This window comes from Elephantulus edwardii, unplaced genomic scaffold (genome assembly GCF_000299155.1).
Source record: "Elephantulus edwardii isolate Elephantulus edwardi_28Jun2011 unplaced genomic scaffold, EleEdw1.0 scaffold00297, whole genome shotgun sequence".
NCBI lineage: Eukaryota > Metazoa > Chordata > Mammalia > Macroscelidea > Macroscelididae > Elephantulus > Elephantulus edwardii.
Window position 1 is genome coordinate 655,399 of NW_006400047.1, and position 15,404 is coordinate 670,802.

Consider the following 15,404-nt stretch of genomic DNA (forward strand, 5'->3'; position numbering starts at 1 on the left):
GGAATTTTTTTGCCTTGTTAATCATAGTCTGTATTTACCTCTGAATTCCACAAAGAACATATATGAACAACAATTTTATTATAATCTGATTGCTTTCTACATACATTATGGGACAAGCTACCACCAGAAACAAATCAATATAAGCACATCAAGGACTGAAAAATCTTAATAGTGGGTCTCTTTTCTTGTTTTTAAATAATTAATGTGTTTTTACTGTTTAATCTTATAATATCATGTTGGCTGTTAGATTTTGTTAAATAATTCTTCATACTTAAGAAGTTTTCTTCTTTTTTTTTTTTCATTTTTATTTTATTATTATTGTGTGTACCGTCAAATCAGATCTGACTGGTAGAGGAGGAGATTGTCCTTCCTTTCCCGGCAGAGCATCTGGTGGATTCGAACCATGCGCCTGTGGGATTGTAGTTGTAGCTCCTTACCACTAGGCCACCAGAAGAAGTTTTCTTCTTTACTCAATACTTAGGTTTCTATTTTTTTAAAATTGGTGTTTGGGTGAAAATTTACAGAGCAAATAAATTGCTCATTCAATAGATCATACACATTTCTTTTATGCCATTGATTACAATCCCCACTCTGTGCCTTCCCTTATTCTGCCTTCCTCCTGTGTTTCTTGTTTTCATTCCTCTTTCTCACTTCCTGGCTTCTGAATTCTGGCAAAATGCTGCTCTTTTTGATCGAGGATTGATTGATCTAAGGAGTACCTATGTATCCCCATTACATGCTCTCCTTGTAAAGCAATCTGTATTTTGGCTAAACATTGAACTATGAGGGTAAGTTCAGATGTAGGATTGAAGAGTAATTGTTGTTTGACTTATTTATTTATTTTTAAGTACCAAGAAGTCAGAACCCACTCATAGCTAACCCTCTGTGCAAGTTTTCAGAGACAAAAAATTGCACGGGGATTGGTTGTTTTTCTCTTGTGGAGCAGCTGGTGGATTCTAACTCTGTGCCTTTGAGATGATGGTACAGCTCCTTACCCACTCAGCCACCAGAGAAGAGTAGGTTAACAGAGCTAAGAGCTCGAGGCTCTGTTCTCATAGGCATAAGAACTACAAGTTTGCACTTTGTTCTTCTATCCTGTTAATGAAAATTTAGGCACATTCTTTGAAGAGGCAAGAACATTTAGAAATAGGCCTTTATTCTAGTATGCCCTCGTAAACCATAATTCAGTGAACTATTTTAAGGGAGAATAGGAATATAGATTTTGGGGCATCAGTAATCTCAGTTGCATATATCTAACAACATATAGTGGCTAACTGGTAGAGTCATGCAGACAATCTAGAGGCCGAAGGTACAAATCCACCAGCAACTGTGTAAAGAAAGGTGGGCAGTCTCCTCCTCTGTGATTTATAACCTTTGAAAATCCACTGGAGGTTCAGCTATGAGTCAGTTCCAACTCAATGAAAAGAAGCAATCCTATATATTCTATATTTAATTTACTTATGCTTATTCAGAATATTTACAACTAGTTTAATAAAAGGTTTGCTCATTGCTTTTTTAAATACTCTAACAGGTTTTGTAGTTGTTGATTTTATTGTTACGTACCCTGGAGTGAGAACTTACTTACAGGGTGGGTTGAGTTGGAAGTAGTAAATTACACAGAAGATTGCACCCATCTGTTTTTCCATGGAGCAACTAGTGGATTTGAGCTCTGTGACTTCAGGATTGCAGTGTAGCTTTTTACTACTAGGTCACCAGAACTCCCTACTAAACCACTAGAGTTCTCTTTTTATTCATTTATTTATTTAATTTGCATGTACCATTGAATCAGATCTGACAGGCACAGTAAGAGATTGCCCCTCCTTCTCCAGCAGAACATCTGGTAGATTTGAACCATGTGCCTTAGGTATTGCAGTTAGAGCGCTCTTAATAGATTTTAGTATCTATATTATATCTCTTGTGGTTGAGTACCATAGAGTTGCAACTGACCCATAGCTGACCCTCTAGCAGATTTTCAGAGGCAATAAATTTTCAGAAGAAATTGTGCACCCTTCTCCCATGGGGAACCTGATGAATTCAAACCGCATATCTTTACACCTACTACACAGTTACTTACGACTAAGCCACCAGAGCTTGCTAGTTTCTTTAAAATGCCATGAAATCATCATCTATATATCAATAAATAGAACATTACAAATACTTCCAGGAGTCCTCTTGGGGCTTTTTAATTTCCTTTTTCCAAATGTATTTGCAGTCTTATTTCTATAGGTTAGTTTTGTGTCATTTAAAACATTGTATAAGTGGAACAGTAAGTAATACAGTATATTCCTGTGTGTCTGGTTTCTTTTAACAATGTACTTGTGCATTTCATCTATGTTGTATCTTCTACCTTGTTTCTATGTAGTATTTTATTTGTGAGCATTTGAATTATGTACAAGTAATGAATAATGTTGCTATATTATTTTTTTAACTTTCAAAAGGAATGAAAATATTTTATTTAGTTTGTTATTTTATATACACAACATACACTAATTCAATGGTTTCTCTGTGTCCACTTCAGTGACATGCATACTTCAAATAGTGTCACCATACTCACACTCTTGAGTCATTCACCACCCATTAACACACACATACTGACCCCTAAGACTCCTGTCTAGACTTTTGAGCTGCTGTTATCACTTTGATCCAATTTAGATAGTTCTTAAAATAGTGAAATGTTCAAGGCAAACTTTTTATTAGTTTATCTAAACTACTACTTGGTTTTAAGAAGATTTTAGGATTTTTTTATTATTAAACAGAATATTCTTGATAAGCCTTTTGGTGGACAAATGTATAAATTTCTCTTGTGTATATATCTACCAGTGGGATCATTAACTCTTCAGGTCTTAATAGATTCTTTTAGCTCTGCAGCTTTTTGTACTCCCATCAGCACTGTAGCATAAATATTCTAGATAGGAGTTCTTTTTTATTTAATTTGTAGACATTCTCTAACACGTGATAGCTTGCTAATTAGTTGCCTTTGAATAATTTCCAGTTAATGGCTAGCTCATGTATTTCAGTGTGAACTGTCAGGTGTTTTTTTTTTTACAAGGACCCCATGAGTGGACTCAGATCCCCAGTCTTTTGGTTATGAGCTGAATATATTAACTGTAGACACTGTTCAGGACTCTGCTGCTTTATACTTTAGTTAAACTGGCATTCGTATTTTTTAATATAATCTACTTTATCTCTTTTCTCCCCTTTATGGCTAGGACTTTTTGCTTCTTGTGAAAAATGATTGGAAAAAATAGGAAGTCTCTCTCTTTCTCTCTTACACACACACACACACACACACACACACACACACATCCTAACAAAAAAAAACCCCTAGAATTACTCTTCAATTCCTCTACTAAGTTTTTATCCAGAAAAACTAAAAGCTGAAATACAAATACACACTTGTACATAAATATTCATCGCAGCATTCATTGACTGTTCTTAGTACGCAAAGGTAGAAAAAATTCTAAGTATCCATTACTTGATAAATGATTAGACAAAATGTGGTGCATATATGCACTAAATAATTCTTATTTATAGTCATAAATGAAGTTCTTTAATATACTGAATTATGATGAACATTGTAAACAGTATCCTAAGTGAAATAAGATGCAAAAGGACAGATATGTGTGAGTCTATGTATTTGAAATACATAAAATAGGCACATGTATAGAGATAAATGCTCATTAGTATCAGGGCTGGAGGTCATGAGGAATAGTTACCACTGGTAGAGTGTTGAGTTTCTGTTTGGGGTGATGAGAAGTTTGTGGAAATGGATAGTAGTAGTCATTGTTCAACATGTTGAATGTTGATGTCACTGAATTATACTAAAAAAATGGCCAGTAGCAAACTGTACAATGCATGAGACCTTGCCTAATCTTGTTCTCTCTTTCCTCGCAGTTTCTGTGGTGCTTGAGCTCACTGTAGCAGTCACTGTGTCAGTAATCTCATAAAAGTTCTTCTTTTTTCCTAACCCTTATTACCAAGCATGATGTCTTTCTCTAGCATCTAGTCTGTCTTGATCATGCACAGAGTATAAGAGATGAAATCTCACCTTTCTTGCTTTCAGAGAACATTCTGGCTGCACTTCTTCTAGGACACGTGTTTGTTGTGTAGGCTGCCAGTGGTTCGTTCAATATTCTTTGTCAACAGCATAATTCAAAGGCATCAGTTTTCCTTCAGTCCTATTCATTGTTCAGCTTTCACAAGCAATTGAAAATACCATGACTTGGACCAGTTCTCACAGTAATATCCTTGCTCTTTACCACTTAGAGAAACTCTTTAAAGAACATGTAGCAGGTCATTGCAACTGTGTTGTTTGATTTCTTAACTGATGCTTCCATGGGTATTGATTATGGATGCAGGTAAAACGAATGCTTAACCACTTCAGTCTTTTCTTCATTTATCATTGATGCTTTTTATAGTGGCTAATACAAGTTTATTTGCATACTCAGCACTTGATGACAATGAATGCATTGAAACAGCTTTAAATAAACCTTAAGGAGAAATGTAAAGACTTTTTAATTTCTAAACTTGATAATTTTTCCACTTGGTTAAGTAAGCAACACCTTAAATAAACTCTGAAAAATAATGCATTTAGAGAAAGTTGATCTGACACACTATGCTTCTGAAAGCTTGCTAGACTTTCAACCCTGATAAAGTAACGGGGGACCAAGCTTACCTTCTCATAGTAGAAAGGCAAAACCAAAATAAGATGTATTTTTTGGCTTGGGTTTATTTTGTGGGTTTGTTTTGTTTTTTAGTGATGATCAACACGAAAATGAACTATAATTTTAGAGAAAAGGAAAACAAATGAGGGATGCAAACCCTTATCACCCTGGCTTCCTTTTTAAATTAGTGTAAGGAGGGAGAACCCAAACAACCCTGACAAAATGGCTGCTTTAAAAGAGGAAGTCAGATTTTTAGGAATCCTGGGTGGTATACTGCTTTGTCTTGGGCTGTAAACCAAAGGGTGACAGTTTGAATTTACCAGCTGCTCAGCAGGAAAAGGTTGGATAGTCTCCTCCCAAACAAATGTACAACGTTGGAAAACTCAGTGGAAGGTCATCTTGAGTTGGAGTTGATTTTTGAGGCAGTAGGTTTGGTCTGGTTTTGATAATAGGGAGTTGGGCAGTGTGGTATAGTATAATGAAGAGAGGGGAGCTAAGTAGGGAAAGAGCTCCAGAAATCTACTGTATGATCCTTTAAATCTACTGTATGATCCTTTTGACTGTTGCTGAGTATGTTGCCAAAATGTATAGGGCTAAACTCCGCAGATTTGGGAAAAAAAACTAACTCACTCATTGTCATCAAGTTGAAATCAACTCATAGCAAACCCTCTAATGAGTTTTCAGAGCTTGTAAATCACTTGAGAGGAGATTGCCCATCTGTTTCCTGCAGAGCTGCTGGTGGATTGAAACCACCAGTGAGGTACTACCTTTGGGTTGATATCTTCCCTCCCTATGGCCTATGTGAAACCTTTCAATTTAAGTTTCCAGGATTCACACAGAGCTGAGAAATGTTTAAATTTATGATTTTCAGAAGAGTGAGATTCTGAATACCTAACTTAGATAGTAGAGACACCAGAAAAGCTGTATCTTACCTGTACAGCTAAACTAGCTCAAACATGAAGGTTATCCTAAACTTGTCCTCACAAAGTTTAAAACAAATTTCAAAATGATAATGTTTATCTAAAAGTAACTCCATTTCCAGAAAAAAGGTGTGCCATTGTAAAGAAGTAAAACACGTTTAAGTGTTCATGACACTGAGCATACCACAAATGCAGTCTTAAAGAGTTGTAAAAAGAGCAAAGGCCATGTGGGGAGGGCCATATTTGACCTTTACCAACATCAATAGCAGAAAACCAATTCCCATGGTCAGACTTGTCACTCATTTCCACACCTCTTTTAACTCATCCTAACACCAATTTTACTGCTGCTAGGTCCAAAATCCATTACAGTAGCTCTCAGACCACAAAGAACCCTATCGTTGTTGTTGTTAATGTGCTGTCAAGTTGACTCCTCCTCATTGTGACCCTCTGCGCAATAGCTCTGAACTCTGCTCTATTTTGAGCAAATCTTACTTTGTCTGACACACCTACCCTCATTACCCCAGATATTGTGTCAGTCTATCTCATCAATGATCTTTCTTATCTGCTCTGGCCCTCAACTCTTCCAAGCATGGTATCCTTCTTCCTTCTTCAAAGACTGGTCCCTCCTGTCTACATGCCTAAATTATGTGAGACGGAGTTTCAAAATCTTTGCCTCTAAGGAGCAGCTTGGTTTTACTTTCTTCAGAAAAGATCGGTTAGTTCTCTTGGCAGTTGGTGGTATGTTTAATACTTTTCTCCAGCACCACAACTTAAAGGCATCAATTCTTCTGTCATCCTTGATAATTGTCCAGATCTCTGATGCATAGCAAGCAATTGTGAAGGCCTGAATCAGGTGCACCTTAGTTTCTAGACTGACATCCTTGCTCTTCAGCACTCTGGAGAGATCTATGACAGCAATTGATCAGTGCAATTCATCTTTTTATTTCCTGACTGCTGATGCCAAGAGTGTTGGTTGTGGAACCAAGCAAGCTGAAATTGTTAACAGTCTCAATTTCTTCTCCATCTGTCACAATCTGCCAGTTGACCTGGTGGTGAGAATCTTTGTTTTTTTGATGTTGAGCTTCAATCTGTATTGTAAATTACAGTCCTTGACCTACGGCAGCATATGCTTTAGACCCTCTTCAGTTTCAGTGAGTATAGTTGTGTCTTCTGCAGAATGCAGATTGTTGATGAGTCTTCCTCCAATCCTGATTCTGCATTCCTCCTTGTAAAGTCCAGCCACTTGAATAATCTGATGTGCATACAGATTAAAGAGGTATGGAGATAGGACATATTCCTGACTCACTTTTCTGATTTTGAACTATGAAGTGTTTCATTGCTGCGTTCTAATGACTGCCTCCTGATCCAAGTATAGGTTTCAAATGAGCACAATCAAGGTATTCTGAGATTCCCATTCTTCTCAAGATTAGCCATAATTTTGCATAGCAAATGAAACAGACATTCCTCTGCTTTTGGCCCAGATCTATCTGACACTGGCAGTGATAGCCCTAGTGCCATGGCCTCTTCGAAGCCCAGCTTGTATTCTGATAGTTCTCTGACAATGTACTATCCCAGTTGTTTATGGATAATCTTCAACAGGATTTTGCTTGCATATATTAGTGGTATCATTTGATAATTTCCATACTCTGTTGGGTTACCTCCTTTTTGAATGGGAATAAATATTAATTTCTTCCAGTCAGTTGTCCTTCAGATTTCTCCAGTTTTCCAGAACCATATTGGAGAAATCCAAAGGCTATAATTAAAGTTAATAGCAGAATACAGTCAGTCAGGGAAGCTGCTGAAATGTACTGTTAGGCACTTCAGCCTTGAGCCTTGTGTCTTTAGGCTAGTGTTAAAGCTTTCATTCCTGCAAATTATGGATTTTCTCACCCCACCTTGGGCAAAAGCACTGATGGTTCCATAGGGATAGCAGTTCCATGGTGGACTCCATCTCATATTGAGTCTCTGGTCCTCTGCTTTGGCCGTTGCTGTAGGTCTCACTGTAGGTCATGCTGCTGCCACTGTAGGTCCAGCAGGTGTGCAAGACTCTCTGGCCCCAAAGGGCATAGACTAGCCAGTCTCTTTGTGGATAGGTTCACATATGTGTCCTATTCACATATTCCCACCCATCGAGATGTCAGTCATTCAATGGCTAGGGAAGCCATTTTGAGCAATAAAAATAGTGCATAAACTTGAACATTCTGGGCTTGTCAGTTCTTGTTAGTGTAAGTATTAACACAGTTGTTATGTGCCCTTGAGTTGCTTACGACTCATAGCAACCCTGTGTATAAGAGCCCTAAACTCTGCTCTATCTTGTGCCACCTTCATTATATTAACACAGTAGAATTTAAATAAAATTTAGCTGTGTGGTGGGTTGAAGATTTTTTATTTTTTTATTTTGTAGAAGTGATTTTCAAACTCCAAGGTCCATTAAAATCACTTGGAAGGGTTGTTAAAAGAGAGTGCCGAGTCCTGACTACAGAGTTTCTAATTCAGTAGGTCTGGAGTTTGAGTGGGGTGAAAGATTGTCTCCCCAACAAGGTGTCTGTTACTTAGGAGTACCTTTGTCCCATTTAGATTCTAAAAAAGGTTTTTAAAATGAATTTAATTTTTATTATAATCAACTCATAGCTGACTCTCTAGTGGGTTTTGGGAAGCTGTAAATTTCATGAAAAGAGATTGATTGCTCACCTTTCTCATACCTGCTGGTGGATTCAAGGCACTGGGGAAGTGCCACCTTTGAGTTGTGTAACTTCTTATGGAATGTACTGCTCATGCTCTCTACAATTCCTAAGAAGTAAAATTAATTTGCATAAACAGAATTCAAATCCACATCACTCTGATAAAATATTAAAATTCCTCAGTCTTTTTTATAGTGTATTGTTCTATGCATCATTGTTATTATTGTATATGCATTTATTTACTGATCCATTGGGAAAAGATTTTAAATTCTGTTTTACTTAAATGAAAGTTTATAAATCTCATTGATTTTAGGAAATTATATTAAAATACATTTGAATATATTGTAAATAATATTTTGTGTTTACAAGAAAAGAATTTTAGTGTCTAAAGGAATTTAGTATAATTAATTTACCCTGAAGTTAAAAATGTGTTTAAACTTCAGCTTTTGAAAAAAAAATTTTTTTTTAACAGTGATAAAAAACAACCTATTTGATGGCAGGTTGATCCATTTCTTTTTCAGCTCTTAACCTCCAAGCCTTACAGTTCCCTGAATTTCAAAACCTGAGACTCTTAGAGGATTATATGTAATAATACAGTTGATGAATGTAGTCTATCATCCCAGATTAGTTTCATTATTTTTTTTAAAACAATCTTTTCTTTTTTTTAAGCTAATGGGAATGACACCAAGAAATTTAAAGGAGATAGACCTCCCTGTTCACCTTCCCGTGTTCTTCATCTTCGCAAAATTCCAAATGATGTCACTGAAGCAGAGATCATATCATTAGGTCTGCCATTTGGCAAAGTAATTAATCTTTTGATGTTGAAAGGAAAAAACCAGGTATGTGTTTATGTAAAGATGGGTAACAATCTCTTGGTACTGCTGTTAGAGCTAATTTTTGTTTCCTTAACATTTTCTCATACCTTCAGATCCCATTCTCTATATATAGATTAGACTTTGTTTTTAATTATAACATGAAGCCATAAACAAAAATATTGAAAAACCTCCTTAACAAAACACATTTTATACTCTTCATTATAGGTGGGTTAATGAAAATACTCTATAAAATATTAGAAGACCTTGTGGGAGGAAAAGAGGAAATAAATGTTTTCCTTTAATTTTTTGTTTTCACTAATCTAGCCATTTACATTTCTGCATACATTGTAGAATCACCTAAGTTCATTTCTATAAAAACAGATCCTAAAGTTTTGATTTTAGATTTCATTAAATATGTGAACTGACTTGAAGAGAATGGACATCTTAACATTACTTTGTCTTCCTCCATGAATATTATACATGTCTTTGTTTAACTCTTTCTTATCTCAGCATTGTTTTAAAATTTTCAGTATACAGGCTTTTTTTTTTTTTCAGATTCATCCTCAAGTACTTGGTATATTCTATCTTATTGTAAAAGATGTCCTTTCCTCCTTTCCTCCCTCCCTCATACCCTCTCTCTTTCCTCCTGTCCCTGTTGGCTTCTTCCCTTCCCTCCCGCCTTCTTGACTTCCATCCTCCCCTTTAATATATTTTGTTTTAGAGAAGTTTTATGTTTATAGAAATAACACACAGAAGGTACACAGTTCCTTACATTAGTAACATATTAATGAGTGAATATTGATAAATTATTATTAAATAGTTTATATTAGAATTTTAAAAACCTTATACCTCATTTGACAAATTAAAAAATGGCTACATTTTTCAAAATCTATAAAAGGATAGTTGTGAAATTAATGTATAGCCAATTAATCATCAGTTCATCAAGTAGATTCCAGATTATGAAGATTTCAAGTTGTTTCAGAGCAGAACAGCAACCCCACTCCACAGAGTTTCATGGCCAGGACCTTTCAGAGCAGATCACCAGGTATTTCTTCTAAGACTAGTCTGGGTAGGTTCAAACCACCAACATTTTTTCACTTAGTAGCTCTGGGCTTGACCATTGTACCACCTCCAGATTCCTAATGGGTTTTTCTTAAGATTAATAGTCTCTTGATAATGACAGAAATATAACTTTTGTCCTATTGATATTGGATAATAATATACATTTTTATTGTCATTTAGACCCCCCAGGAATATTTTTTTGGGGGGTTTCTCCCCTCCTGGTTGTGGATATTCTTTTTTTATTATTTAAAAAAATCTTTTATGTAGAACATTATTCAAAAGAAGAGGGCAAGACATTTAGTTCTTAGACATTTTATGGTATATTGTAATATGCCACTATATTTCTTCTACTTTCCTTAAGTAATAAACTTAAGAAACAAATATATTTACAGATAAATAGATTCATAAGTGTTAGGCACAGAAAAAGATGATTTCTGTCTTTGGTAAAAAATTTGATTGTTTTTATGTGCTTTTGAGTTGGAACCAACTCACAGCTAACCTTCTACCAGGCTTTCATAGGCAGTAAGTTGCGTGAGAGGAGATTGTTCAACTTTCTTCTGCAGAGCAGCTGGTGTATTCAAACCACATGCCTTTGGATTGGCCTCGCAGCTCCTTACTCATGAGGCCATCAGAGTTCACTACTTGATTAATGGTCCCATGTTATTCAGATGAGGTTACTGAGACTCAGAGAAGTTAACGAATATGCTTTAGTCTTCTGTTTACACATGTATATTCCATCTATTGATGCTAGATAATGCCTACCTACCACTTGTTAGATGCCACTGAACTGATTTAATTTCAACTCCAGTAGTCATTTCAGCTTCAACTCTTTTAACTGCAGTGCCAAGTGAAAGGTAGAACTGTTCAACAAGGTTTTCTTGGCTATAAATTTTAGAAAATTTTAGAAGCAGACTACCAATTCTTCTGCTATTAGATAGGTTCAAACCTCCCAACTTTTCCGTTAACAGGTAAGCACTTAAATGTTTGTGCCACCAGACTCCTTAGATCTTTATCTTATTAGGGGTGTTGCCACTTTTTTACAGTAGTGTAGTTGGCTTGGCTTGGCTTGGCTTGAAAAGGGCCACAAGGCCATCTGTGGCTGATGGTTATTTCCAGTAAGAGGGATGAGTTACCATCATATATTCCTTAGGGTCTACTCTTGGTTCCGGGTTTATATTTGTCTGTAGTATTACGTGGAATTGTTATATTGTCTGTTGATCATAAAGAGATCTTCAGAAAATATCTTTTTAGTAATAATACTTCACAGATCCTGATGTGAAGGAACTGCGCAGTGCTTCCCTGGAGCCTTGTCAGTACAATACTTTTTTTCCAGGTTGCTCAGGAGGTGAAGTATTGGTACTCAAGTGAGGGTTATTTTTACCAGCCTTCATATTGGTAGGGATTTTTAGCTCTCTTCTGCATCCACATTATGAAATTGAATCTTTCAGTGAAGCTGAGAGAAGACTCAAGCCAGTGCTTCATTTTCAGCACTTTCCCAGCACTTTAGCAAAAGTTTCTTTACCAAATGGAGAAATTTCTTTTAGTTTTTAAATGTGTAATTTAAAATATATTTGCAATTAAAAATAGCGTAGCTTGCATCAGACACACCTTATCATGAAAGTGATGCCCTTAGTCTTTAGTGAATGTTATTAATGTTTACAAATTCTTTGTTGAGCAGAAAACTAAAGTTTACATATTTATAAAAGTTTGCCATAGCTGGTTTTTGTTATTGTTTTCATTTTGATCACTTTGTTGCCTTAGAAAAATTACAGTGTGTTCTTGCTATAACTGTCTCTCCTATATTGTGGCCATTGAGTCAGAACCAATTCATAGCTAACTCCACTGGGTTATCAAGCTAGTAAATCATATAGGAAGAGTTGCCCTACTTTCTCCTGAGGATCTACTGTTAATTTTGATTTACTAGAGAGGTGAGGCCTTTGGGTTAGCATGACTCCCTGTGAGTGACATCAAAAGAGCTCCCCTGTAACTACATGGAGTCTTTGAATGAGTTAATAGTGGACATTTAGACCTTTTTAATTATTTGAAGTTTATTTTATCCCTTTATAATAGTGGAATTTATTTCAGTATTCATGCAGTTTTGTTTGGTGTAGATTTTGTTACTGTTAATTTATAATTCACTAATGATTTGCTACTGAGTTCAGGTAACTATAGAATATCATAACTACAGTTCAGTGGAAGCATTGAGTTGGTTCAGTTGTGATATTTGATTGATGCAGCAAGCATCGTATTTAACACTTGGCACATTATATTCCTTTACTGAACTTCAAATAGGTTATGATTGTTTTTGTCAAACTTATTTGGACTTAAGACAAATGCAGGTATGAACAGTAGAACTACTCCAAAGGATTTTCAAGGCTGTGCCTTGCAGATGGGCAGATCTTACCTGTAGGTGGATTTGAAGCACCAGCCTTCAGTTAGTAGTCTAGCGCTTAAATTTTGTGCCACTCACAGATTCAACAAAAAGGGGGGGAAGTTTGATGTGTAGTTAGTTACCATTTTCTCTGTTTAGTAGTTTCTATTGTTAATAAATGGATACTTGATAGATTATAAATGTCAGTTGAAATGATTTTTTTTTGTATTAAGTATAAGATAGTGAAATATTTGCTATGTCATCATTATTTTCTTGTATTATTGTGGCATTTACTACAGTTATTGTGTTGTGTAACCATCACAACTATCTATTTCCAAATTTTCTTGTCACTGTTAATGAAGCTTAGAGGATGTGAGGATTTCCCCCCTTATTTTGGGAAAAAGCTTCAGCATTTTAAATTTAAGATATTCTTGTAGGGAATATCTCAGAAAGTATTTTAAGTGTCTTAACCATTAATATTGAGGTTATGGCAGGTACTTGCCACCCTAAAACTCTCTAAAAAACCCATTCCTATTATAGAAGTTAGAAGCTGACATGCATCCACACAATTCTAGTAAGATGATCCAAATGTTTTTTACTACAAAATAATAAAGTCTTTAACTACCCAGCATATAATTTCTAGACTGTTAAAAGCTATAGACTGATTAAGAGATAAAGACCAGGAATCTTTTTCATCTCAACTCTTCTTTAATTTTTGAGTATCTGATAAAGATGGAGTGCCTTTTAGATGGTCTGAGTCTTAAAAAAAAAAATCACTATTACTTTCTAGACTATGGAAGCATCCCTTTAAAAGAGTAATATACATACTCAGTTTTGCCTTTGTAATTATTTCTAGACTTTGGAACATATACAGGCAAGGAAAACCAAGAGACACATGAAGTCAGTTAATCAGCTTTTAGTTTTCTTTACTGTATTCTAACTTATAAAATATATTTTTAGTTAAATTCATGATACTATTTGAAGCCAAAGTTTCTTCATCTCTTTAGGTCTTTAATATTTCTGTTGAGTATGTAAGTTGGTGTAAACAAGGAAGACAAAATAGTTTTTAATTATCTTGTGTTTACTGCAGGCTTTCTTAGAAATGGCTTCTGAGGAAGCTGCTGTTGCTATGGTGAATTATTACACTCCTATTACTCCTCACCTCCGAAACCAACCTGTTTATATTCAGTATTCCAATCACAGAGAACTTAAGATTGACAATCTTCCTAATCAAGCTGTAAGTATTGAAGAGGTTTTTCAAAATAGATATAAAAACATGTAACTTAAGAATTAAGTTTACATACTTTTTTTTTTTTTAAATTTCTTTATTTTTCATTTCAATGAACATCTACAGAGATTTTGGAATTCCATTCATTCATTGTTGTAACCCTCTCCCCGCCCCCCCTCCCCCACCCCCCCAAGTTTACATACTTTTCAAAAGAATAGAAAACCATAGTATTTTCTTCATCTTAGTATTATGTATGTAAATTCTCTTCCCAAGATTTAAAAGTAAATAGCATTTAGAAACATTTGAAATTTCAGTATTAGATATGACTGTTATATATCTTTCCCCTCTTGATAGCTTGTTTTCCTTTAAAATATTAAATCTCAGATCTAAAATGAATTTTAAAAGCCATTAATTTCGGTCTTCCCCCCCTTTTTTTAACAGAAGATAAAACAAAGATAAAAGTTGTAGTATATTTATATTGTGATATAACTGAACTTATATAACAAATGCTGTCTTAATTATTTGGTTCTACTGTAAAAAATTTATCAAAGGTCAATGGCTTTAACAAGCAAAATGTTTTCTCTCACAATTTAGATGGCCAGAATCTGAATTCAGTGGGGCACTAGCTTTAGGGGAATGTTTTCTTTAGTGGCTCCAGGAGAAGATCTTTTCTCCTTTCAGCATCTGTAGGCCTCCTGTTCCTTAGAGATCTCCATGTTTCCTAGCATCAATCTTCTGTGACTGGAAGGTTCTCAGCACAATGACCCCAAGTCCAAATGATGCACTTATTCCTAGCTCTTCTTTCTTGGTGTTAGTCAGAGTCCCTCCAATCTCTACTTTCTTGTTTAATTTCTTTTATATCTCAAGACATTGACTCAAAATACTGCCTACCCTTGTAGTGTATCCTGCTTCATTAATAGAACTACCTCTAATCCTGCATCACTAGCATCATAAAGGTTAGGATTCACAATGCATAGGTTAACTACATCAGATCACAAAATGAAGGATAATTACATACTAACAAGACTTAGGGCCCCTAGCCCATGTTGACATATATATTGGGGAACACAGTCAGTCCATAAAAGATATTAAGAATTTTTATGTAAGTTACAAAATGATTTTTTCTAACTTTTCAAAGTGAATGTAACATATCTTACGTAATTTTCCTGTTTTCATTTTTTTTTTTTGTTCATGTTGAATTTTTTTCTCTCTCACAAGGTTCATTTTTAATCATTAGTTTGATATTACTTAAGGGTAGGGGAAGCTTACCTACAAAGAAAATGCATCTTAAGGAAGAGTTTTTTATTATGTTAAGAGCATGTTTAGCCTGCATGCTATTGCTCTAGGCAAATAGCTCCTTCATTCCTTTGATATTATGTTGAAAGGCATTATAATGCAACCAACTGAATTTAAATTATAGTTTCTACTTTGTTCAAAACAGCAACATTTCCTTCTTTAATCCTCTTTTTTAAGAGATATTGAAAATAAATAATAAATGCTGCACACTTAGATAAATTAGATGTTTTTAGTAAATTTCTTTTTTTTTTTAAGATGGATCTTTTTTTTTCTTTTAATTTAGGTTGTTTATTTTTCATTTCAATGAACATCTACAGAGATTTTGGAATTCCATTCATTCATTGTTGCACCCTTCTCCCCGCACAAA

The 15,404-nt window shown here is 35.1% G+C and overlaps 1 protein-coding gene across 2 annotated transcripts in view; it reads left to right on the plus strand.

Moving 5' to 3' along the window:
* The window catches only part of PTBP3 (polypyrimidine tract binding protein 3), a 100,764-nt gene that overhangs the window by 42,371 nt on the left and 42,989 nt on the right, over positions 1 to 15,404 (plus strand). For both annotated transcript variants that reach the window (XM_006900845.1, XM_006900844.1), the window contains 2 exons: positions 8,935 to 9,104; positions 13,604 to 13,750. In XM_006900845.1, the coding sequence (XP_006900907.1) occupies positions 8,935 to 9,104; positions 13,604 to 13,750 (317 nt within the window). The remainder of the gene's footprint in view (positions 1 to 8,934; positions 9,105 to 13,603; positions 13,751 to 15,404) is intronic.